We start from the raw sequence: 27,072 nt of genomic DNA, 5'->3' as shown, positions 1-27,072 counted from the left end.
CGAGTAACAAATTGAATAAATAATACTAATCAAATAATAACTTTGTTCCCTGATGTGCTTAATAATTGTATAAGTTTCTGTTAATTTTCTTAGAACTAATGTTAGGCTAACTGGCTTAACATTTTCTACATCTGCTTTGGACCCTTTTTAATAGTTAGACATTTGCCATTTTCCAGCTCCCTGGCGTGGAGGGTGGTGGTGGGTTTTTCTGCATTCCCCCCACCCGCAGTCATTGTGGCAGTCATTTCCCCTCCACACCCACAAAGAAGAGGATTTTTTAAAACTGGTAATTGACATAGTGAGATACCATTGCCTTGATATATCAAAAAGCCCCTCTGGCAACATGAGCAGGGGATGGCCACTGCAGTGACAGGAAAAGGAAAAATGACTGCTGTCTGGGCAGGGCTAGGATTTTCCTTACCGTATGCCCAGATTTCGTAGGGATCTTTCCCAAAACTTCAACAGCAAGTATGTTTGGAGGAAATTGGAGAAAAGCTGGGGAAACTCCAGGATGTACACTAATAAATAATGATGCTGGGGGGGGGGGGGAGACCCAGTTCCTATCAGCATCAGACTTGGGGAAAATAACCCAACCTTGGGGAGAAGGTCACATGGTTTCCTTCTTGATTTATTTTTTTACATTGGTATTCCATACAACATTACAGCTTTTTCAGAAACTAAATTACAGCTCCCCTCCCTCCTAATCACAGCCTAAAGCCTTACACTATTTTAATGGAAAATTTTAAAGCATAACAGAAAAAGGGAAAATATGTAACTAAATTTAGAGCATAAGAGGCTTCTGTATGACAAAGATAAATCAAATTATCTATTCCACTGTGGTTATATCAACAAAAAATAAACCCCTCTTTTTTCTATAATCTCATATTTTATTCTCTTAAACCCATAAATCATTACTTCCTTTTGTTCATATCACACCAAAAATCTATTAGAGGTTTCCAATTAACAATGAATGCATCTTTGACTTCTTTCTAATTAAAGAGGCAAGTCTGGCATCTCTATCAGTTCAACATATTACATTTTATTTGGACATTCTAAGGACTGACATTTTTAGCAGTTTTCCTTTATTCCTGGAGTACATGTCCAGTCATATCTTTAAAGTTTATATGGTCGATAACACTGGAATACTCCCTCACCCCCGCTGTTCCTTTCAGATCTGTTAAGGTTGCTCCCACATGAAGTTTTGCTTCAATTTGTCAATGAAACTGCAGGTTTGTTTTTAAGCATCCACAGGACATCATCTTTGTTTCATCCACCATCTGAGTATTCCCTGTTTTGCTCTGTCCTTTCACAAATCTGCTCAGGTATGATTTCTCCTGAAAGACCAGTCCTATGCAGCTGTCCAAACCTCCTAAGGTTTACCTATACAAGTGCCACTGTATTGCCATCACTCCCTAGTACCTACTTGTTCCCTCTACTGTGCCACTGAAGGTCCTCATGACAGCTTTCCAAACCATATTGCTGCTTGCTGTATTATATTAGCTTTCTTCCAGGAATGGAGGCAGACCTTAGTGATAGACTGCATATTTTTATTATTATTATTATTATTCGATTTATTTCCTGCCACTCCCTAGACAGGCTCGTGGCAGGTAACAATTGTCTTAAAATTTGTCAGGAAATCCACAAATTCACATTTCTTTCAGAACTCTTTGTCCTATGCAGTCCGGGCCTGGTGATTTGTTTTAAATCTGTCCATTAGTCATAGTAATAGAATATGAATAGGTGGAACACAGAGAGTTCATAAGGAGAGCAAGGAGAGTTCAGCTGCATCTACCTATGCAGTTTTTGTGATGTTAAAAAGAAAAAAAACCCTCCCCTTTTCAGGTAAGAGGAGTAGATATGGGAATAAACAAACCAGGCTGTTGCCTTTACCTGAGTACTCTCAGGTTGGCCCTGAGAGTACTCAGCAACAGATAAATGTAGTTGGGGAATGAAAAGTTTAATCGTGTGGCAAGATTTTTCATGTACAGAGGTAGTCTTTCAGGAGTTCCATTATCCCTTTGTCATGATGAATACTATGGTGATGCCATCAAATTTAACTTTTTATCGAAACAGCTTGTATGCTGTCTTGAACACGTCTTAGATGGGTCACTCACCTACAAAATGATGACGTCTGGCAATACCACCGGTAAAATCCCAAAATTCCATACCAATTCCAAAATATGTTCAACATGACAATAGATAGATGGTGCAAACATTCCCGGTTTCACAAGATGGGAAAAATACAATCTGTTGGCTCGTCATTTCCTGCAAATACTCCGCCCTGGTATACATGCTGTGATGATGGAATTACTGTAAACCAGAGCTCTAAAATATGTTCCTGACTTAATTTCCCTGGAATAAGAGCACTGAATTTTCTGGACAGTAATTTGAAATGAAAATGTAGCATGCATAGCTGGTGCACCAGAACTTGAGATATATATGCAGAGTATACTAAAAAGATCCTGTACTACTGACTGTTTAGTCACCTCTGTGCATTTTCCGCTACCTGATCCATACTAAATCTGCAAATGCCTGTGATCTTTTGCTTATCCCAGAATATTTTGTTGGCCCAAGAGGTCACCCACCAATGAATGAAGTCTTTGGAGAAAACAGGGGAAGGCCTCAGTTGCAGATTTTGGCTTCCTCATTACTTGATGCATGCCAAAAGATGCTTTCCAGAATCCACTCTGATATCACAATGGAGGTTTGGTCAACTTTCAATTTTTGTGCTTCAACTGCTAATGCTAGCTAAAGATGTAACATTTCCAGAAATGTTGAAAGCTGTGAGGGTAAAAAACAGTGATTGTGTTTTATTTTCTCAAGCCCAGAAATTTTGGGGGAAATTGATATATATGCAACACATGTCCTAGCAAGCCTAGATTTATGTTACTGTTTTAACAACATACAATGCATACTTTATAATTTAGCATATTAAATTATATTTGGCATATTTACAGACAAATTTTACAAATTATAAATGCCTGACAGCTCTATTGCAAGATAGATTCTGGTGGGTAACTGTGTTGATCTGAAGTAGCAGAACAACATTTTCGCCCAGTGGCACTTTTAAGACCAACTAAGTTTTATTCAAAGTATGTGCGTTTGTGTGCATGCACACTTTATCAGATATCTGATTAAGTATCAGTATTAAGCATGCACACAAAAGCTTATAAGTGGTATCACATTGTGTTGGACTTAAAGATGCCACTGGACTCAAGCTCTGTCTGAAGTTATGGCCCAGAAGGGCTTAGGATGACAACTAAGCCTTATATCTCCAAGTTCTGCTGGCATAAAGACCTGGTCCTGCAAGTCTGGCATCAGTATAAATTCCATGCTGCTATAAAACTGGAAGCACCAGGGCCATGCTATGGGTAGAACCAAACTTAATCAGCTCCCCAAGTCCCAAGCATGCCCTCAATGCCAGGGTAAAGTTATACCAATAAACCCCATGGTGTAGCTCTTAGAGGATTGTGTGATGGCTGAAAAGAAGAACTCCTGACAGCTCCCCTTTAAACCAAGCACCTGTGTGGCTTAGAATGGTGAATTGAGGCCAGAGCTGATGAGAACCAACTTGCAGCCAAACATCTTGTCTAGTATGGCTCCATGATCATGGTCAATCGTATCCCTAAACAAAAAGAAAAAAAATGCCAGGTGATAAGGAATAGATTTATGGACAAGTTCCAAGACCAGGCAAATGTCCCATAGTGGCCTATCACAGCCCCCCCCCCCCCCGTGTCATAAACTGAATCCAGCTTGTCTTGCTCATCTCTAGCAAATGCCAGTCTTTATAGGATAAAACACTGCAGTTGAAATAAACATTTAATGTATAGCTAGAAGAATGTACTGAGCACAGGGTTTTTGGGTTTTTTGGAATTCATGGAAAAATAAAGTTAACATCTTTTAGGGCCCAGAATTCAACAATCAAATACTATTTAGAGTATGATTGATTGTCTGTAACGAATTCAGCTTGGGGAGTACGCTGCAGTAAGATATATTGTTAATCTGTTAATTACAATGTGTATTGAATATTGTCATATATAACCTACTACTTTTCTAAATTTCTGTATCTATTGCTTATTTCTGAAAATTAGTCCAACCCCCTGCTCAACGCAGGATCAGCCCAAAGCATCCTAAAGCATCCAAGAAAAGTGTGTATCCAACCTTTGCTTGTAGCTCACACAATATATAGCAGCTCACACATCTTCAGTGCCAGGAAGTTTTTTGCAAGTACTTATGCAAAGGTTAATTCACTTCCGTGAACTGCAAGTACTTATGCAAAGGTTAATTCACTGGCAAGAGGCTACATGCTCTCACCCAGACCAATGCATCCTTTACTTATGTCAAATTAGCACTTTTGTTCACAGATTAGTTCCAGGGCTTGCCCAGCCCAGGTCTCTCACACAGCAGTGGTGATTTGCATTCTACTTATGGAAATAATTATAGCCATTGAATCTATGCTGCCATACCTTTGGTTAAACAGGAAGTGGGTCTAAGGATTTGTCAGAAAGTCAGTCAGTGCATGGCCCAGTCACATTTTACCAATGAAAGAGCCAGCTTGGTGTAGTGGTTACGAGTGGCAGCTGGAGAACTGAGTTTAATTCCCCATTCTTCCACATATAGCAAGCTGGGTGACTTTGGGCCAGTCACAGTTCTCTCAGAGCTCTTTCATCTCCACCTACCTTACAGGGTGTCTGTTGTGGGGAGAGGAAAGGGAAGGCAATTGTAAGCCACTTTGAGACTCCTTTGGGTTGAGAAAAGTGGCATGTAAGAACCAACCCTTCTTCAAAAAAGTGGACCAGACCCTTGCCAGGTTGGGTTTATAGTTAGTAGTTAATTCCTACCTTGAAACAGCCATAGCCAAAGAAATGGGCAAGCTGCAGTCCTGCTTGAAGTACAGGTATTATGCCAGGGATGGAAGTCAATGTATACATGCTTTCAGGGAAACTGTGAATGTGAGCCATGAAGTGAGCACCAAGTGTTAGATTGAGAGGCTATTGTCTCAGTGAATTGAGATCTAATATGTACGTTTTGAAGACTAATGGTGTTTAGCATTTATTTATTTTTATTTCATTATTTTCAGACTTCTATGCCGCCCTTCCCCGGGGGTTTCAGGGTGGCCCACAACAACTTTACATCAAGTCAAGTGGCCTTTATTGGCATAAAACAATAGCATAATATCCAATCAACTGTACAACTACAAGGTTCTGACATAAAATTATCTAAGTATTTATTAGCTGATGGAACAAATAACTGATGGAACAAATAACTAAAAGAACTTTGCTACAGTTTCTGTTGTTTCTTGATCGGCATTATGAAGAAGACAGCAACCCATAGGATAATCAAGGAATTCTGCTAGATATATTAAAATAGGTTTTAAAAGTTTGGAGTGAAGCAACTGATAAAAAGAGCACTGAAAAAGAACATGAGAAAGGGTTTTAATATGGCCCTTCACACATGGGCCTTCTCTCCAGTGGGAGGGAGGGGGAATAAAGGGATATGATTTTAACTGTGTGGCATATGAATACTGTTGTCTGTGTAGGGAGGCCAGTTGTTGTTCTATGGGCCTTAATCATAGGCCTGGTGGAACCACTCTGTCTTGCAGGTCCTGAAGAACTGTTTTAGGTTCTGTAGGCCAGTGGTCCCCAACCCCCGGTCCGGGGACCGGTGCCGGTCCGTAGATCAGTCGGTACTGGGCCGCAGCTCCTCCTTGTCCTCCCTGGCTGCTGCCTCAGGGGCTGCTCTGCCACTCTGCTGCTGGCTCACCTTTGGTGTTCTCCAGTGGCTGCCCTGGCTGGGGCTCCCCCTTGGCGCGGCACTGCACAGCTACTGCTGGCAGCGCCCCCCAGCGGGCAACGGGGAGTCAGGGGTGCCAGCGGGAAAGCAAGTGGAGCAGGGGCTCAGGTGGCGGTGATGTCCCTCAGCAAAAGACTACACCCCCACCGGGCCTCAGTAAAATTGTCAAGTGTCGACCAGTCCCCGGTGATAAAAAGGTTGGGGACCACTGCTGTAGGCCCCCCAGCGTTCCACCAGGCTGGTGCCAGAACTATAGTTCTATAGCTATTACCAGTTTTTTCCAGTCCTCAGAAAGCCCTCTGGTGGTGAAATGGTGACCATAAGGGACTGCTGAAAGTAAAATGGCACCAGCATAGGTAAACCTTTTTAAATTGCAAAATTTCCCCTCAAGATAGAGCGCTTAAACTGTGTTATTCCCAAAAAGTTAATAACAAAGCAAGTTGGGGGGAAGATTAAGTCCTGGAACACACTGGGCACAGGAATGTTTCATGCAACAAAAGTATGAACTCAACGAGGCAAAGGCACAATCTTGTGTACTGTGGTCAGAATCCAGTTTCTGGGTCAGGCACCAAGTCAGTAATCAATGCAGGTTTAGGTCAGATTCAGAAGCTTTAGTCTAGATCTGGTCCAATGAGTTATGAAAGGTAGGCAGAATCAGTGGCGGCAAGTTCAGAAGTAATTTAACACCTTGCTTCCACAGCTTGACTTTCCCTCTCCCTATCATTTATGGTAGGGGTGCTTGTCTTGCAACTGGAACGCATCTTGTGTGTTTTCCTTACTATCTCAGTTTTGATTCTAAACCCAGCTGTCTCTGTGCTGCTAACTGTACACTCCACCTTCTCTCCAGCATCTCATGACAGAGTCTTCTTTGCCTCCATTCCAATGCTCTCCCAATAATTTCTGTAACCCTCAACTTCTCAATATCTTTCCCAAAATTTCCTCATCAGAACTGGCATCAGGATTTCAGCAGCAGCAGTGAGATATCGGCAAAGACTTCCTTGGCTTGGAAAACCCCTTTTTGTTCTTTACATTGTCAAGAGCACTTAGATCCCTCCAGGTGAATACATACGTAACATATGACTTAATTTGGAAGTTTTCTCTGCATCACCAAGCCCATCCTCTTGTGGGGGGATGCTCAGCTTCACCCAGAGGCATCCATGAGTTCATTCTTTTCAAAGTTCCTCCCCCCACATCCTGTCCCTTGCTTCACCAAACTAATATGCCAGTCTTCCTGGGAACCAGAATGATGTCAGCACGAGGGTGTGATCACTAGCAAACAGGATGGGATAAAAAGACCTTTAAGCAACAGGTAAGGCACAATTAAGACGCAGGAAAACACTGAATTGGAGCAGAATGAAGCAGAGTAAGTAGAGGAGATTGGAGAGCACTCGATTCCATTGCCTAAGGGCTTCCCTGGCAGATACAGTGCTGAGATCTGAGGAATAGCTGGATTCAGCTAGTGGAGGGAATTGGTTCTGCATCTGGCAGGTCTTTGTCAGTGGGTGATTTAGTGTTGAGACTTTTGTAGTTCATAGGGGACAGGGAGGTGGCAAGTGTCAAACTTCCATGGAGAAATGTCTACCAGCACTCAAAGTGCTAAGTTCTCAAAAGTGGGAGTCAAGTTGCCCATAAAACAGTCACTGAGCACATTAGGCAGCAGTGAAAATCCAGGTTACTTGTTTGGGTGCCTGACCAGTATTTTACCTGCTTCAAAAAAAAAAAAGAATCAGCTGAAGGTGAGAGATGTCATAGGTGGATACGATTCTTCCATTGTTATACAAGATTCCTCTTCAAAGTTTTGCGACATCCTCAATTTACCTACAAGGAAGGGACAAGTGTATTTATTGTGTTTTGCCCACTGTGACATGTATAAATGAAGAGGCCTGAGGGCTTTAGGACATCAACAGAGCTGTCTGACATATAGGAATTAAATGGCTGGTGTTTTTCTCAGACTGAAAAGGCAGTTAAGAGCTTCATTAGTTAGGTGTCTGCCTGTAATGCAATTCTTAAATTTCAGGCATCCTTTCATTTTTTAAAAAGTGCTAACCATGCAATAGCATGAACTATGGTTTTAGAATGAGGGGAAATACCAGGGGGAATTAGCAGAACTAGTTAAGGTGGATGTTGGGATTTGGTAAAGTTTAAAGAGCTCTTCATTCCCCAATAAAATATTAGTTGTTTCCTTGTGTTTGTGATTTGACAAAATGATATTCTGGCTCATCGCATCTTTTTTCAGTGGTTTAGTGTCAGTTGTAGTTTTATGCATGTAGAGATCTTTGGTCTGGAATATGGAGAAAAGAACATGAGTTCATATGAAATGTTGGTCAGTAGAGGATGGATATAAGTAATACACTATACAAATGGTGTGACATATTGGCAGGACTTCCTGGTAGGCATCATTACTATGTATTTCCTCTTGTTCTGTCATGTAGACTGAAGCCAGAATTCCATTGTTTGGTTTCTTCTTGCTTGATAAATTGGGGAAGTCCCTAGAATATCTGTCCTTCAGGGTATGAATATGCAAAGTAGCTACACCTGTTTTGTGTCAGGATAGGAAGTGGTGTATCTCTTTCTCTCTACCCAGATAATATATTCAATTCTACAGCTATGTTGCCTGGCTCAAATTCCTAGGGCAGGTTGTATGCATGACCCATCCTTATTTGCTGCTGCCAGGAATAGACCTCTTTGGTTATTCATGTTAGAGAGGCTGTGGAGTGTCAGGTGGGTCAAGGGCAATGGGTGATGGAGGGTTCCATGAATAGAAATAGCCTATCGCTACTGCCCAGCAAGCTACATGATTATTTTTTGTTTACACTGTGGCATGAAATAAACAAAATAAGATATTGTATTATTTTGCTTTAAAAAAGGTTTTGTTTTCTGATTTTTCTTTATCTCTCAGGCCCTTTAGTTTTCAAAAGTTTCTCCAAAAGAAAAAAAAATCCCCAGTGAAAATACATAGGCCCCTGATGGCTGTTAGAAGTTTGCTGTATGGTCATATAACAGGATTTTCTTTTAATTTATTTTGTTTATTTCATTTATATCCCACTTTGCTCTCCAGTAGGGACACAAAGAAGCTTGCAGCATTCTCCCCTTTTGCATTTTATCTTCATGGCAGCACAGGTCCCTGCAGCCACAGCAAAAAACTCAGTCCATGTCTCTAACTCTTCACTTAACTATGTTTTCTTATATTTGCAATTGGAGGGTGTCATTGTCTCACTTCCTTCTTCCCAGCACACATTCACCTTTGCAGAGTAATCAAGGTTGCAGACAAAGGGCCTTAAAATCATGCCCAGAAGGTCTGCTCCCACACACTCTCCCCCAGCATCCAGCCTGAGTTCTGGATAACTCAAAAGGGTTGCAAATTACTTTTTAAGTTATGTTGATTGGTCTTAATAATAAGGTGACCAGATTTTAACAATGGTAAAGCGGGACACCATTGATTCTTGACTAAAAATTTGGTCTATATGGAGCAACAAAAAGTTTCATAGAACGCAAAAATAGTATTGTAATATATATATATATATATTTTAATTTCAACATAAGTACAATTTTCCAGGTACCTCCAGATGTCCCTCCAAAAGTGGGACAATCTGGTCTCCTTACTTAATAAGTGTTATTAGATTTTTTTGTGTTTGGGTGTTATCTGGAACTTCTGATGGGCAGTTGTTTTAAAGAACCTAACAATTGTCATTCTGACCACTGTTGATGTTTCTGATTAGACAATTGATGCAGATTATAAGACAATTTATTGTCACACAGAGGGCTTTGGTATGCCTTTCTGATGTCATAGATTTTTCTGAAGAATTTGGCAAGAAAATATGATGAGGCAGTAAAGGTTGTTAGGGAGCCTCTCTTACAATATAAATGGTAAGCCCCATAGGAGGTTTTACTTAAATCAGGATTAGGAGGAAACCTTCAGATCATGCTATAAGATTCCCTGTTTATTTCAGCCAAGGAAGTTCCCCCCATAGATTACTGTGATAATCTTTCTTTAGAAGAGCATCTTACTTAAAACAGTATTGAAAACTGAGGAAAGATGATCTAATGAACATAAAAGAGCATGTATCAAAAACATGGTGTTGCATGGGTTGCGTTCATACATGGCGTATAGTGAGAAATTTGTGTAGTCGTATTGGTATCAGTCCATGCAAAATCTGAAAACAAGAATGAAATATGTGCAGTGTTTTTATTAGGGAATACAGAGGCCGTCAGATGCTTTCTATTGCTCTTAGCCTGCAAGAGAAATATGTTTCTTGTTTGGCATTTGGGACAATTTTGAGAGGGGGTAATTTCATCCTTGTTTTTAGATACACAGAAGAGGTATTTCTCAGGGCACAAACTGACGTCTGGATCTTCATCGGTCTGTAAAAGAGAACTGTGCATACATATAGCCCCTATTCCCACTAGGAGCATGCAGGGAAGGAAGAGGGGATTTAACCCTCTAATTCAGTGGTCCCCAACCTTTTTATCACCTGGGACCGGTCAACACTTGACAATTATACTGAGGCCCGGGGGGGGGGGTAGTCTTTTGCCAAGGGATGTCGCCGCTGCCTGAGCCCCTGCTCTACTTGCATTCCCGCAGGCGCCCCTGACTTCCCACTGCCCGCTGGGGGGCGCTGCCAGCAGCAGCTGTGCAGTGCCATGTCGAGGGGGAGCCCCAGCCATGCTGGCCGCTGGAGAGCACCAAAGGTGAGCCGGCGGCAGAGTGGCACGGCAGCCTCCGAGGCAGCAGCTGGGGAGGAGAACAAGGAGGAGCCGTGGCCCGGTACCAACTGATCTACGGACCGGTACCGGTCTCCAGACCGGGAGTTCGGGACCATTGCTCTAATTCACTGATCCATTTACTAATCAAAACCATCAAACCCCTCCTGCTCTTCATCTAAGACCCGATCATAACTAGGGCTATGTTCATGTATACTTTGCATTTTATAGGTGGACGAAGATCCATGATAATTTTTTAAAATGTAATTTATAATTGCCAGGAGGGTGGTTTAGCTTATAATTATTAACATCTCATAATTCCATAAGAACTATAAATAACATTTAAAACCATAAAATCAATCATCTGTCATAGCTGCTATTTGAATCAACCACCATTACTTGCCTATTTGCAATTCCTTCTCCCCTTCAGGGGATGACTTTTTGGGAAGCAGGGCCCATTCCCAGATGTTGTTTGTTTTTCATTGGCTCCAACCAAACACGTAGCAAAAGAGGTCCATCTTACAGGTTCTGTGGAACTGAGAAAGTTCCCACAGGGCCTGTTATGCTAGTTTGTGCCCTGTCAGGTAGCATACACTATGTTATCCCACACAGTACCTGCCTCTTGATCTGCCTGCTACTTACTTACCTCTATATCCTATCCATTTTCATGTATAATAGCTGAACATAAACAGACATACCAATGTATGTACTTGACAACTGGCTATCATCAGATATAATTTAGCAGGAATTAAAATGATCACAAGGGGATTTCTCTAAGATGCGCCACCATCTAAGTCAGTTTTGAAGGATGGCTAATGGCCAAGGGCGTTCTCACATGACCAAATCCCTGTAAGCAACATGAATTCCGCATTAGAAAACCAAGTGGTCTATGTTGGGCAAAGTGGCTGAACTCCACATTCATCTGAAATTAGACAGTGATATATCTAATTTAGATATCTAATTTATATATTTAAACACTGGTTTTAAATTATCAGATAATTCTGTAACTCTTTCCTTTTTCTTTGAATCACAGCAAACAATGCAGCATTTATATGTTTAAAATAAAACTTTGTCAGATGACAGCTATACTGAAGAGCATCACTCCATTATACAGAGAAAAAATGGCTTTCCTTAACTCTGTATCCCCTTTAAAAATGGTGTTTCAAAATACATTTTGCTGAGTCCTTTGGTTTGTCATATCTTGCGTATAATTTCTTGCTATATATATTTTCCTGTAGATTTTGTAGAAACATCATTAAAATTCGCTTCAATGGTAACTCTGATGCATGGTCTCCTTTTTGTTACAGGACAGCACAAATTTACATCCTTAATGCCAGTGATGATGATGGTGGTCTGGAGCTTATGCCAGGGGTGCTCTAATGTCCCTGGACCCTCGTGCAGAGACGAGCTGACCAATACCATGCACATTATTAGGCGTTTGAAGAAAAGTTTGAAGGATCTTCAGAGTATCTTTGAGGTATGTCAGACAAGCACTAGGCGCTTTCTGTCCTCTTTTCCTCCCAGACCAACTCTACCTAGATTGCAGCACAGCAATTCCAGCTGTACGAGATGTTAAATAGACCATACAAGTTTGAGAAAACAGCTATTTTGATATCAAAATACAATTATCATAGTTCAGTCTGTTCACAAAATCATCGGCAAGTTTCTCCATATAAGACTGGGGTGGCAGCAAACAAAAGCTTGTGGTCAATATTAGCTTGAAGAGATTTTAGCTCATTTGACTTTGAGAAAATACTCCTCCAGTAACTTCCTCTCACTTTTTAATAACAACCTAGTAGTAAAGCCCATTGCATGCTGTAATGCAATGGGCGCTAGGTCATGGTTTGGTGTGGGGTTAGTGCCTCACTTGGAAGCTAGCAACCCTAAGAGGAGATCTCTTTGTGCACAGCAGTCCTGATCCAAGTCCGGTTCATGCACACCTAGGAAATGTGGAATTCCAGAACATGAACCCACACCTCTGGCAACCTTAACTCCTGTCTGCAATGTTTTCTTTACCTGAATAGGCCAGAGGGCGCTATGTGGTTGGTTGGGTGGCTGTGGAGGCAATATAGTCTTTTGAGGTCCCACTTCCCAACCTCAAGGAATATTTCCAGCCCAGGGGTAGCCACCCTCCAGATGGGGCCTGGAGATCTCCTGGAATTGCAGCTCCTATTCAGACTATAAAGATTGGCTCCCCAGGCAAAAATGGCTGCTTTGGAGGGTGGACGGTGTTGTTGCACAGAAGAAACATTTAAGGCCACCCACACAGGTTGTTGTGAAGATGAAACAGGAGGTAAAAGAACCCCTGCAAAATCATCCAGTTTCATCTCCACAACAACCCTGAACAGTAGGCCTCAAATGTTCAGAGAGTGGTGAAGAAGAGACATGCATAGCTTGGCTGTGTCTTCCCTCCAGCAGCAAGGACTTTTCTGTGGCTTCCCAGTCAGCCAACTGTTAGGCAGAAGGGGAAAGCTTCCCCCCCCCCCCTCAAAAGGAAGACCCACGCATGCCCACAGGCTCCTCTACATTGCTCTCAGAAATGTGTCCCTCACCTCAGTCAGGGGCTATTAGAGACTCTCTTCAAATCAGGCCTAAAGGAAGGGGTGGGGGGTGGAATCCTGAGCAAGAACAGCAATTGACCCTGAGTAGAGTAGATTCCACCAATAGCTGGCTTCAGAAACTTCAGCATGTGAGAAGTAGATGATGCATTTTATTATATTAGTCTCGGTTCAAAGAGACGAGATTGTAATAAAATCTTCTAGCTGCTTAGCATGGGGGAGCAGGAGAAGACATAAAAACATTATCAGAAGAAATGTATAAATTTTAAAAGCCAAATGGCAAAACCCTTAACAATTATTTATTATTTATTCCTCCCATTCTCCGAGGTCAGGGCAGCATGCATACAGGTAGGGAAAAATGGCTGGATTTTATCTTAACAGCAGTCCAGTGAAGGAGGTTAGACTGTTTCCGTGAAAAATGCGGCAGTGGGTTTCCTAAAGTCCTGTGGAATAACAAACCTTTTACCCAAAAATTGGGCTCTTAAGCAGCAGCCCCCAGTCAATCCCTGTTTGCTGAGCAGTTTGAGGAGCCTGAGAAAATGTTATTTCTTCCCCTCCCCTGGGAGGGAATTTGCAGTTATCCTAGGATTGGGATCCAAGTCTGCTTCTTCCTCTATTCCCACCTCAAGTGATGATGTATCCACTCCACCTTCTATCTGCCACTCCTCCCGCTCTCTGTATTTTTTTTTAAGTTTGGACATGATGGTGTTACAACATGAATTTACAATAACAATAGCACCCACTTTCTGCTGCATAAAGTTAGAAGTGAAAAACCACGACTCCACACACACACCCTGCTTCCCCCTCCAGCATCTACTCACACTATACTTTCATTAAGTAATGTGTAACGGGGCACTTTATGTAATGGTAAACAGTTGTGTAATGGTGGCCAACATGCTTTTTCTTCATGTATACATGGTGATTGAGCACACATCAACACAATCCCCTCTTGCTTGGGTGATTCAAGTACCACAGGAATCAAGGAATGGGGTGTGCAATTTTTTCTTTATTTTTGATTGCATTACGGTGCAAGTGCATCATTGCACATGCTCAAACCAAAAAAGGAGGATGCATGATGGGAGGTGGGGCCACCCATTCTCCCTAATGCAAAAGACATGCTGGGTTTGGAGTCTTGACCAGTGATGGGAGAAAACCATAGATGCAGAATGCCAGGCACAGAGTTACATTTAGAATCTGATGCGGTGAAAATACATAACTGCAGAATTAGTCAGAATGTGTGACAGGCCCCAGGTCAAACAGTGGTTTTATGGAATTTTTTAAAATGGAAAACCTGAATCTTTTAAGTGTTAGGTTGCTATGTGGAACCTATGGAATCCTCGTCCAGCACTATTTCTATGTTGGCCAACAATGCAGATAAAAAATGTTCTATCCCTTTGGTAGAATGGGATACTATTTACCTCCATGTTGTGAAAAACTTCAGCTGTACAATTCCTCACATTAAACTTCTATTACAAGGGCAAGGCATTTTTTTTATCACAGTCATTAGCAAACACAACTACATCCAGTGCCATTTCCCCTTGTGTCTGCTATACCCCACCCAATGCTCATGAGCTTTTTCTTGTTTGAAAAAAAAAAAACAGTAGTCAGTATGTTGCCATATTGACCATTTATGCACTGGAGGTTTCATGCTGGGCTGCAGGCTGGAGTTTTAGTTGTGGCAGGTTGCCCCACCTCTTCCTGCACCCACACGGGGGAGCATTTGGCCTGATGCCCCTCATCTGCCCCCTATTTGTGCTCCTGCACGGGAGCTGGGGCAGTGAAGTTCCCAGTGCATAAACGGTTATTATTAAAACAGGTTTTTTTTTTTATGCTCCTCTCCAAAACAGGTTTTTAATGCTCCCCTCCACCTCAACAGGAGGTGGTGGTGGAAAAAAGACTGAGAGGAGAAACCACAGAGAAAATCTCCATGTAGAGCAGTGGTTCTCAATCTGGGGGTTAGGACCCCTTTGGGGGGTCAAACAACCATTTCACATGGGTCCTGGAAGGGCAAGCAGCTTGGCTGGGGGTGCACCATCCACATACCAGCCTTGCAGGGTAGATTCATAGAATCATAGAATCATAGAGTTGGAAGGGGCCATACAGGCCATCTAGTCCAACCCCCTGCTCAACGCAAGATTAGCCCTAAGCATCCTAAAGCATCCAAGAAAAGTGTGTATCCAACCTTTGCTTGAAGATTTCCAGTGAGGGGGCGCTCACCACCTCCTTAGGCAGCCTATTCCACTGCTGAACTACTCTGACTGTGAAAAACTTTTTCCTGATATCTAGCCTATATCGTTGTACTTGAAGTTTAAACCCATTACTGCGTGTCCTTTCCTCTGCAGCCAGCAGAAACAGCATCCTGCCCTCCTCCAAGTGACAACCTTTCAAATACTTAAAGAGGGCTATCATGTCCCCTCTCAACCTCCTTTTCTCCAGGCTGAACATTCCCAAGTCCCTCAACCTATCTTCATAGGGCTTGGTCCCTTGGCCCCAGATCATCTTCGTCGCTCTCCTCTGTACCCTTTCAATTTTATCGATGTCCTTCTTGAAGTGAGGCCTCCAGAACTGCACACAGTACTCCAGGTGTGGTCTGACCAGTGCCGTATACAATGGGACTATGACATCTTGTGATTTTGATGTGATGCCTCTGTTGATACAGCCCAAAATGGCATTTGCCTTTTTTACCGCTGCATCACACTGCCTGCTCATGTTTAGTTTACAATCCACAAGTACCCCAAGGTCTCGTTCACACACAGTGTTAAATTGCATCTTGTTCTCATTTGCTCATTTTTCCATTGTGTTCAGATCTCGTTGAACTCTGTCTCTATCTTCCGGAGTATTTGCCAGTCCTCCCAATTTGGTGTCATCTGCAAACTTGATGAGTAGTCCCTCCACCCCCTCATCTAGATCATTAATAAATATGTTAAAAAGTACCGGGCCAAGCACCGAACCCTGAGGTACCCCGCTACTCACCTCTCTCCAGTCTGATGAAACACCATTGACAAGAACTCTTTGAGTGCGGTTCTCTAACCAATTGCCTATCCACCTAACGATCTGAAAATCCAGATTGCAGTCCTTCAACTTATCCATCAGAACATCATGGGGAACCTTGTCAAAAGCTTTACTAAAATCCAAGTAAATGACATCAACCAAATTTCCCCGATCCAGCAAACCTGTTACTTGGTCAAAAAAGGAAACTAGGTTGGTCTGGCAGGACCTGTTGGAGACAAATCCATGCTGACTTCCTTGGATCACCAAATTGTCCTCCAGATGTTTGCAGATCGCTCCCTTTAATATCTGCTCCATTATCTTCCCCACAACAGAGGTCAGACTCACTGGTCTGTAGTTTCCCGGGTCATCCTTCCTCCCTTTTTTGAAGATCGGAATAACGTTTGCTCTTTTCCAGTCCTCCGGGACATCTCCAGTCCTTAAAGAGGTTCCGAAGATGATGGACAAGGGCTGTGCAAGTTCTCTGGAAAGTTCTTTGAGTACTCTCGGGTGCATTTCATCTGGACCAGGGGATTTGAACTCATCCAGTGCAGCTAAATGCCTCTCGACAACCTCTCTATCCATGTTAACCTGCCACCCAGACACTGTCCTTTGGCTACAGCCATCTCTAGACGTGCCTAAACACTTTGACCTGTGGGAAATAACAGATGTAAAATAGGCACTAAGCCTTTCTGCTTTCTCTGCATCTTTCGTTAGAGTTTGTCCATCCGCACCCAACAGCGGGCCTATTGCCTCCTTTACTTTACGTTTGCTCCTCACGTAACTGAAAAATCTTTTCTTGTTACAGTGGGCTTCCCTGGCCAATCTTAGCTCACTCTCAGCTTTGGCCTTTCTGATGATTGATCTACAGTGCCTAGTAACCTGTAGGTACTCTTCTTTAGAGCTCTGTCCTTCCCTCCATTTCCTGAACATTTTCCTTTTCTTTCTTAGTTCCTCTTGAAGTTCTCTGTTCATCCAAATAGGCTTCTTAGAGCTCCTGCAGTGTTTTCGTATTTCTGGAACAGTCATTGATTGAGCATGCAATAGCTCTTGTTTGAGTAGCGCCCACCCTTCACATGCTCCCTTCCCTTCCAGCATTCTCGTCCATGGTATGACACTCATCATGTCTCTGAGTTTATTAAAGTTTGCCCTACGAAAATCCAACATCCGCGTCTGGCTACAAGCTTCCTTGGCTCCCCATCTCAAAAGGAATTCTATGAGGACATGGTCACTTCCCCCTAGGGTCCCCACCTCCTTCACCTCATCCACCAACTCTTGCCTGTTGGTCAGTATTAAGTCCAGTATGGCTGAACCTCTTGTGGGTTCATCTACCATTGAAATGGATTGAAATGGAACGTTTGTCTGTCTGGAGCAGCGGAAAATAGTGAGATCGGCATGGTGGGACAAGATGCAGAACTGAACTGAGAAACCTTAGAAAACAACCAATTTATATACAATCATGAACAATGGATCTTCACACCATTGGTCAGTTTTGGTTTAATTTCTGTGAAAGAACACTTGCATACTTTTCTGGTTCGGGGTCACCACAACATGAGGAACTATATTAAAAGTTCGCGGCATTAGGAAGGTTGTAGAGGCTTCATTGAGAATGGCTTTGCATTTGCAGGGGCAGAGAAGACAGTGGGAACTTACTTTCATGTGAAAGTGGTCTAGGATCACACTACATGCCTGACATGTGTTGCATTGTGTCATAAGTCTATGATCAGAGTGCATTGGAGAAACTCACCTTAAGAAGTGCCCATTCTTTGGTGAAGTGAGGGAGCTCTACAAGGAAGGAGAAAGTGCTTTTGTTTTCCCTTCCTCTGCTTTTGCCAGCGGAAAGGGCAGTGAGGGCCCCCGAACTGTATTAGAACATAAACAAAGGCGGGTATGGGCCCTTCTAGGCCATAACCAGCCACAGCCAGCAGCCAACAAAACAACTGAAAAGTGAAATTAAAGCAAAGTCTTTTATCTTTAAGGGATTGTGTTTAAATAACTATATCATACAATAAGGGTATGTCAATAAATTCAAAACTGTCCACCATAGAACAGGGGCCTTTACCCTTTTCATCTGGCTCTGGAGAAACCAGGGAAAGAGAGTACAGGGAAAAGAGGGGAAGAGAGGAGACTATGGGGAGAGAAAGTGGAGAAAAGGATGGGGGTGGGGAGAGAGTAGAAAACAAGGTGGGCAAGAAAGCAGCAAAAGGTCTGGGAGAATGATAGTGGAAAATGAGGGAGAAAGTACAAAAAAGGCTCATAAAAGAGAGACAAAAGTAGGAGCCACTGTGGGAGGATGGGATTCCCCTCCTACATGACTTTCATAGGTCCCCAGTTTATGTCTTTCTGTTATTTGCAGGATGAAGGTTATGGAGGTATACCATCAAGAGAACCAATATGTATTCTTGGAAACAGTGATCAATTCATGGATCTGGTAAGGATGGAGAGCTGCAAGATGGAGAGCTGCCCCAATCGAGCAGCTGCTGCTGGCTTGATCCAGAGCCCACATTCTTCAGTAGCACCCCTCCCAATTCGTGGAACCCTATAGAAAATTCAATCCTAGGAAGCAGGCTTTTAATTGTAAGATGGTATGATGTTATTATTTATGATTTTATGCTGTTGTTAACTGCCCCAAGCTGATAAAATGGGGTGGTATAGGAATGAATTATTATTTAATTATAATTTATTCTGAGGAAAGTGAAAATACCAAGAGTGAAAGCTCATTTATGTATATTGTATGACGATGGGCATGCTATGCGTTTGGATATTCTGTTTTAAAACATTTTAATGCTGCCTTTCCATCCAAATAATGTCCCCAAGGTGGCAAACTGCAATAGCATAGTATCTGTGGTCAGTTTGGATAGCTGCAATTTCAACTGGGTATTTGTGGTGTGCTGGCTGAGTAGGGATGCCAACATCCAGGTGGGACCTGGGGATCCCCTGGAATTACAGCTTTCCTCCAGACTACAGAGATCAGTTTCTCTAGAGAAAACTGGTACACTGGAGGGTGGACTCTATGGCACCATACCTCACTGAGGTCCCTGTCCTCCCCAGCTTCCACCCCCCCCAATCTCCAGGAGATTCCCAATCTGGATCTGGCAACCCTGCCCCCATCGCCTGCTGGTGGCCAGGGGGTGGGACCTGGCAACCACAACGGCTGAGTGTGGTAATTACAATGTAAAAACCTGGCTAAGGTTTGTGCAAATTTTGGCATTGGTATTGCTCCTTGAAACATGAGTGCAGCAGAAGGAAACACAGTCATGAATGCCTAGGTTAAGGACTCTACTATTCTTGCTGTCAGAGTGGAGAAATTCCCAGCAATTATAGAGTTTGTAACTAGTTTCAACAGTTTCCAGCTACTGGGAGGTATTTCTTTTGAGTGTCTCTATCCTTCAGCACAGAACAAGTTAATATTTTATTTATATTGGTAGACTAGTAGTTAATCCCACTGGCAGGTGAGGGTGTGGGAGGCCATGGTGGGGCTGCCGGGCCCAGCTGTGTGGCAGCTCCCATGAGGGGCATGAGGCAGCGGGCCCAGTTCTCTGCCGGCGGCACAGCCTCCTGTCAGGGCGCATCACCGCTGGAACCCACCGCTCTCTGCAGTCTCCGCCAAGGGGGGGGGCTCATCGGTGGCAGGGCAGGCATGTCCGTGGTGGTGCTGGCTCTGGCGGCTCCTTTTGGGCAGTGCCAGCGACTCCCGCTGTGCACTGACGGAAGCCATATGGAGTGGCGAGGTGGCGGAGATACATCTGCTCCAGTAGCCAGGTGTGTCTGCATCTGTTCATCTGCTTACTGCTCTTCCTTGTTTGTCTTACAGAGCAGTATTGAAAATAAACTATGTCAGTATGCCCAGTGCCTCCAGCATTTTGTAAACCACACCCGTTTGCCATATAGGATTACCCGGGCATTTATGGTTTGCCAGAATTTCCTTGGACATCTGGAATCTACCATAAAGAAAATGAAGGTAAAAGAGCTCATTCCTTCAGAGCTTGTTTACACACGGTCATGGTTCATAAACTGTTATCTCAGTGTTATTCTGCCAAGACAGGAACCTCTAGCTACGCAAGCAATGGTTTCTGAGCCGCTTCTTTTGTACTCAAATGCTGGGAATCCAGGATTGCCCGGAGTTTACTGTATTTTGCCGTAAAATTGTTACTATCACCCACTACAGAACTGCAGGGATTTTGCTCTCATAGAACACCTGGATCTTTAACAGACAATTATCACCAATGTAGCTATTTCCAGCTATTCCCCAGCATGAAAACAAAATGATGTTCAACCTCTTTGCTTGTTGAATGTCGGCCTCTCATTTATTAAAGGCTATTAATAGAATTCTCCAGAACAAAAAAGGGCCACCTTGTTTAGCATATGTACAGGCATACATCTTTTTGGTGGTCAGATCACTCTACATCTGCATTTGCATATTCTGTGCACTGCAGATGAACCTTCTCTGAAGGAATGAACTCAGGACAAACAGGATCTGCTAGCTTCTAACAGAAGTTGACTGTGTACTGAGTAGATTAGCTGATTCTTATGACATCATGATACTATCATCCTCACCTTCCCAAGCCAGTTTTTCAAATTTAAAAATTGATTGCTTTTAAAAGAAGGTATTCAACAAATTGTGCTGTATGAAGAAAAAATTACTTTAAAAATGCCTAAAGAAAGTCAAGGAGGGCTCAAAGGAAATCTGCATTGAACTTGGGCTATTTCCACATGGATGTTTTGTTTATCTTGAGCATCTTTATGGCAGAACTATTTCTGGGAGCATCATCATGACATCATCCTCTATTCGTCCTGCTTTCATATTTCCTTCTGCTTTGCCATGAAGTGTCCCATATGTGGTGCCCATTTTTGGTCCTGCTCCCTTCACCACTATCTTCTTTAGCCTCTACAGCCACCATTTCCCTCTGCTACTGGAAGGCTTTTCTCATTCCTAAAACAAGTGATCAGTGGATCACTCTGGTGTAACATAATAATGATATATTGTAACAACATACCAGCTCTCAACTTTCCTTTTTAAAAGTAAGTCTCTAACTCTTTTTGTCTCTGTTATGAGGGGAAAGGTGCAGACTTTGCGTTTCTCTCTTCAAACAAAAGGGCTAGAGGCTTTTTGAAAAAAGAAGTGTGGGATGTGGTACATAATGGCAGTAGATCGTTATGCTTTTACAGCAGTAGAGCAACCTGGTTATTATAAAAGTGGTTCATATATATGACTTACTGTCATAATGGGTTGCCTTCTGATGGGTTGCCTTGAGACTTTGACTATAGTGGGTTTACTGTTATTTGTAATACATTAGGACACCAGCTCCTCCTTATTGTGGGGAGAAACAGAAAACTCTATTGAAAAGTCCTGGTACTAAGCACCTAAAGAAGATTTGACTCCTTCACCCTGGGTAATAGTCTTTTCCCTCAGAATTAGGCTCCAATTCTAGTACCCCAGAAAGACCTGAAGGTTAAAAGACGACTAGACAGATGCTTGGAGGAGAGGCCCCTCAATGGCCGCTAGACATAATGAATGAAGAGAGCCTCCATCTACAGAGTCGCAAACCTCTGAATGCCAGTGCTGGGAGGCAACATCAGTAGCAGGTCTTGGCCGTTCTGCCCTGTTTCTTTAGCCCTCCAGGGCAACCTGGTTGCTGCGTGACACCGTATGCTGAATTGATCAAGCAGGCACTTCTTACGTAGTCCCTGAAGCCTCTCCTCAACTGCCTTCTCAAGCGCCAAAAAATGTTTCAGTCCCAATGCAGCTAAAACATCTATAAGTGCCATCAGTCTCTTCTTCCAGAGAGGTGGGTTTTGAACGCACATCTCCCTGTAAAAGTTCTTAAGTCTTCAGCCTCCAGCCTTTGCTGGAACAGCATCTAAGTTTCTTGCTTGGTTGAATACAGCTTCAGTGTCTGGTTTGCAATCAGATCAAGCAATTCTGGGGTCAGCCGAGTCAGATCTTGCTTCAGTTCTTACTGGCCATCAGTTTCCTCTGCTTATGAATCTAGCATCTGACCAAACACTGTTTCCTAAACTTCCAGCCCAGTTCCAAAACCCAACTAAAAATAAATAAACCTTGTTTGGCAGAGTTAAAATATGGCTCTCCTTCTGCAGTCAGATGTGAAATGAATTCTTGACTGGATTACTTTGATGGTGGTTGTGCCAGCAGAGTAGGCACATTTTACAGGGTTAGGTCTGAGTGCTTATACCACAGTCACCATTATAATATTCTGGTGTCATGCTGTAGTATTGCTAATCCTCTGAAATGGAAAAAAATTCTGAGCATGTGCATAAACGGAAAAGGAAGCAGATTATAATAATAAAAAGCAGGCACCAAAGGCACACAGAGACACCTAAATAGTCTCATCTCAGTTGACAGAATATTTTTCTTTGGTGTTTTTTTAGGAGAGGTGTGTGTATATGTGTGGGGGGTGGTTGCTTCAAAAAAGCATGTCATCAGTAACCTGCATGTATTTCTCTCTCTCTCTCTCTCTCTCTGAGTGTGTGTGTGTGTGTGTATATATATGAGCCAATTAGTTTTTTACATATGGCACCAGGAATATCATTTAATGGTAGAAATAATGTGATGGAAGGTTGGTGCCAATTCCTATTTCAAAAAACAGTGACAAGCCAAGCAGTTTGGTTGTCAACCAGCATCCTCTTTTCTAACACGTGTGAGAAAGTAGCATAATTCCATGATAAATACTTATCTGAATTTGTTTGGACATATCTGGATTGTTTGCCAAATGAGTGAGCAACCAGCAAGTATGATGTAAGCCGAACTGGTGGGTGCTTGAACATCTCTCCACAGAACTGGAAGTTAGGTAGGAGTTGGGGTAGGGGTTAACCTCCTGAACAGGCTTGATAATGTGGCAGCGTTATTTGTCTTCGACTGAGGGTGTTACCTGCCAAAAAAAGGCAGATTATTTCAGGAATGAGTGAAGACCTGGTGGCAGTGAGAAAGAATGGGGACATCAAATGAACATTTTGTTCTTTGTATAAAAGAAGAAGAAGAAGAAGAAGAGTTGGTTCTTATATGCCGCTTTTCCCTACCCAAAGGAGGCTCAAAGCGGCTTACATTCACCTTCCCATTCCTCTCCCCACAACAGACACCCTGTGGGGTGGGTGAGGCTGAGAGAACGCTGATATCACTGCCCAGTCAGAACAGCCTTATCAGTGCCGTGGTGAGCCCAAGGTCACCCAGCTGGTTGCATGTGGGGGAGCGCAGAATCGAACCTGGCATGCCAGATTAGAAGTCCGCACTCCTAACCACTACACCAAACTGGCCCAATGTAAACAAACCAAAGCTTGAACTAAGCCCAGGTACTGATAGCTGAAGACTATTAGCAGTATAAATGGGGATTAGCACAATCCCTTTTCTACTTGTTATACTTAAAGAACTTTCATCTAGCTGCTCAAACCATTAAAATTTGTAAATTTGCGTTTCAGCCAAATGCCTCATTGAATTCTCCCACAGATATATACCATGGGTTTTAAGTAAGTGCAGTGCTCCTGCAATGCAGCTTTTCCATAGGGGAAATATTTTCTATAATAAGGCAAAGTCACTTGTTTCTGATGCAATTCTTACATTATGCTGTGACTGATGGTAATAAGTGAAGTACAACTTGTTGGACTAGGATCTGGGAGACCTGGGTCCAGATCTCCACTCTCCTTGAAGCTTACTGATCTTAAGCCAGTCACTTTCTCTTTCAATCTAATCTTCCATGAGGGACTGTAGCATAGGGATAGAACATCTGCTTGGCATGCAGAAGGCCAGAAGTTCATTCCCTGGCTTTTCCAGTTAAAAGGATGAGGCAGTGGACGATGATGAGAAAGATCTCAGCCTGAGACCTTGGAGAGCTGCTGCCAGCTGAGTAGACAATAATGACTACGATGCACTGACGATCTGATTTGGTATAAGGCAGCTTTATGTATCTCTGTATCTCACAATATTGTTGAGAGGATAAAATGAAGGAGGGGATAACGAGGACAGCTGCTTTGGGACCAACTGGGGAGAAAGCCAGTCTAGATGAAGTAAACAAATAACTGACTCAAAACAAGATACAGGGGTCCAGTGCCTTCCATTTTGCTTTCTTGTGCTTTCATATCACATGTACTGAATTTATATGGCTGTGTTTTTACATTTATGCTTTATCTTTCTGCTTTTCTCTTTAGTTGGAGCCCTCAGCTTTGTGTACATCTTCCTGTACAGTCCCCTGGTCCTTTGCTGAGTTGACATGGGAGGAGATCATGAAAGGACCTCGCCTTGTTCAGGAGCTGCTGACATATTTGAATACTATCCAGTTTAATTGCAGCTGAGGCATATGAATGCATACTTCTCACTGAATACTAAGTCTAGTGTGTATGAGTATAAGTTTGTATGTGAGAGGCAAAGAGACATAAGGTCTTTTTGAGTTTGAGTATGCATGGCTCCAGAATGGAGCAAGGGGACTACTTGAGTTCTGTTATCTACTTGTTCTATTTATATATAATGCTATTAATAATATTGTCCATTGTCCCTGTATGTTAATCTCCAGCATCTCTGCTTTGTGATACTGGATCTGGAGACCCTTTTAAATAAAATCAAACCTTTTAATATATTTCTGGCTGCTGTATATTTCTAAAGAAGCATAGAATTTTGCCAAGGTGAATCTGTGCATTCTTTCTTCAGTCTATCCATCCCTGGGCTGATCCTCATTCCATTTCTAAGGTGACAACACTTGGTAACATTGTCATAAAACTCCCAAATAAAACAATATATTATCTATGAGGTTTTTGCTCTCTGGACAACCCATGGAAGAAATAGGAGCGAGTGGGACATAGGGTACTGTTTTACATCCATCAGAAAATGGAGTGGTCATTGCTTCAGTTCAGGATAATCTGTGCAGGGTTATTGCATTTGATGATGTATAAATGTCTTTCTCACTGGGCTCAGGCAGACTACACAGAGAGAGTCAAAACAGTAAACAGGATGGGAATTCAATAAACCATGCAATAGAATTAGGATTGTAGAAATCTGGAACCAACCAGTAATCTGAGAACAGAACTGAAGTGAAGCTTAAGTATTAACTTGACGTATTAAGCAATGCAAAAATTATATAGTGAGATCCTACTTACAGTAAGAGGCAGCATGAGTTATACACAACATACACCACCGTCGCTAACAGTTTACCCAAATATCTTTCTGAGTCATTTTGTTACAGTACAGCCCTATTGCCTGTGTAGAAAATCCCTCTTGATCTTGAATAGTTCAGTTTTGTGTAGTTTGCAGAAAGCCAGGAGAGTGGGAGCCTTCCTGACCTCGTCATGCAGCCCATAAGGTTGGGGCCACTAGAGAGAATCCATGTGTACAGACTGTTTGAAGTGTGTACACCCCTTTGAAGGATGACACCTGCAGAAGGCCTTGCTCAAAACTGTCATGTGGGAGCACAAGGGGGAAGGTGGTTCTGCAATTGTGAGGGACCAAGGCCAAGAAGAGCTTTGCATATGATAGCCAATATTTTGAATTGAACCCAGTAACTGGTAGGCAGCCAATGCAGTGACTGCAGAATAGGAGTAATCTGCATTCTCCATCTAGGTCCAGATAATAGCTGAGCCACAGTGTTCTGCCTGAACTGGAGTCAGCAGTATGCTCTCTTCCCTAGATATTGAACACTTGCATTGTGACTAGTTTAGTTGTTATCACAGCAGGATCAAAAATATGATATCCACTGGAAAGGTGTGCTACTCTGGAGAAAAATATCTGAGTATGATGGAAATATTTGATTATCTCCATGGGCATTCAGAGCCTATAGCATTTCCCCTCAAAAAGTAAATACATCTTGTAATCCTTAAGTGGGTATGATATCAACAATTCATACCACTATCCTCCAGAGTTATGGAAAGAACCCCACAAGCACACACTTTAAAGCAACAAGCAATCAACAATAATGGGTAGTCCCTTCTGCACAACAGCTGTTGCCAGTGAAAGTAAAATGGAAGAATTCCCACTTTCTACTTGTGTCTTTGATCCTACTGGAACCCTGCAAAGCATCAATATAACAAAAGTGGATTATAAAAGTGTCTTACCAAACTACTGGCTTCATTTACAAATCAATAGCAGTCTTATTGGGGAGTTCACAGATTATGAGACCCCTTCAAGCTGTGTTTCCTCACAGAAACAAAGTTTTTCAGATTAATTATTAATTTCTAAGGTTTTACCAACTTTGTACCTGCAGTAGGAGAGATCCTGGGGGTTTACATGGCTTAAGTAATACAATGTGTACTTTTCTTGGCAAAAAAGAGTAGAAGACAATGTACCAGTAGAAATGCCTGAGGGTGTCATTGAATGCTTTATTAAAAAGGCAATGGTCTGGTTTTGTGGGAGCAATCCTAAGGGAATGTTGCAGATTGGGGTTTTTTTTTTTTTGTGCAAGGAGGTCAAAGCCAAAGACAGAAGGAGCCCATTAAATGTTTAATTTATTTTTGCATCATTAGGGCACCTTAACAAATGGCAGGTGCACTTGTGAGCCTGTATCTGGACTGTCCTATTTCAAGACTAGGGAGGGGGGAGATCATGTGGTAAAACATCTTGAGGAAGAAAGATCTGTATGTGTTATGTGTCCTCAAGACTTTTCTGACTTATGGCATCCCTATGAATGGATGATCAACAGCCTTGCTCAGGTCTTGCAAACTGGGAGCCATGGCTTACTGTCTTCAATTTACTGCCTTCTGTGGATCCCCCCCATGTGCATGATCTGTCTCTGGATGGACTGGATTACAGGATCATCATGCTGACCTGGCTGGAACAGATGGTGGGTTGGAGAAATATGCTGCCACTTGTCTTTTGGCTTTTTTATATTTAAGGGGGTTTTATATTGTATTTTATTGATTTTTATATTTTGAACCGCCCCGAGACAACTTGTCCTGAGGGGCAGTATAGAAATGTGAATAAATAAATAAATAAATGAACAAACAAACAAACCAATACATAAAATTTTCTTAGCATTATGCAACACTCAAAGGAACAAAGATGTGGACAGGCAAAGGGCTAGAATCTATTCTCAAG

The 27,072-nt window shown here is 42.5% G+C and overlaps 1 protein-coding gene across 4 annotated transcripts in view; it reads left to right on the top strand.

The window, feature by feature from the left end:
* LOC143829701 (uncharacterized) overlaps positions 1-24,353 on the top strand; it is a 31,399-nt gene extending 7,046 nt beyond the window's left edge. For 3 of the 4 annotated variants that reach the window (XM_077320989.1, XM_077320988.1, XM_077320986.1), the window contains 4 exons: positions 11,802-11,971; positions 18,397-18,471; positions 19,855-20,001; positions 24,201-24,353. In XM_077320989.1, the coding sequence (XP_077177104.1) occupies positions 11,825-11,971; positions 18,397-18,471; positions 19,855-20,001; positions 24,201-24,344 (513 nt within the window). In that variant the 5' untranslated portion in view covers positions 11,802-11,824 and the 3' untranslated portion in view covers positions 24,345-24,353. Of the gene's footprint in view, positions 1-6,616; positions 6,851-11,801; positions 11,972-18,396; positions 18,472-19,854; positions 20,002-24,200 lie in introns of those variants that run through there. The other variant, XM_077320990.1, reaches the window with a different exon arrangement.
* The last annotated feature ends 2,719 nt before the right edge of the window (positions 24,354-27,072 follow it).

Source organism: Paroedura picta, chromosome 2 (assembly GCF_049243985.1).
Source record: "Paroedura picta isolate Pp20150507F chromosome 2, Ppicta_v3.0, whole genome shotgun sequence".
Lineage (NCBI taxonomy): Eukaryota > Metazoa > Chordata > Lepidosauria > Squamata > Gekkonidae > Paroedura > Paroedura picta.
This window is presented reverse-complemented; position numbering and strand designations above follow the sequence as displayed.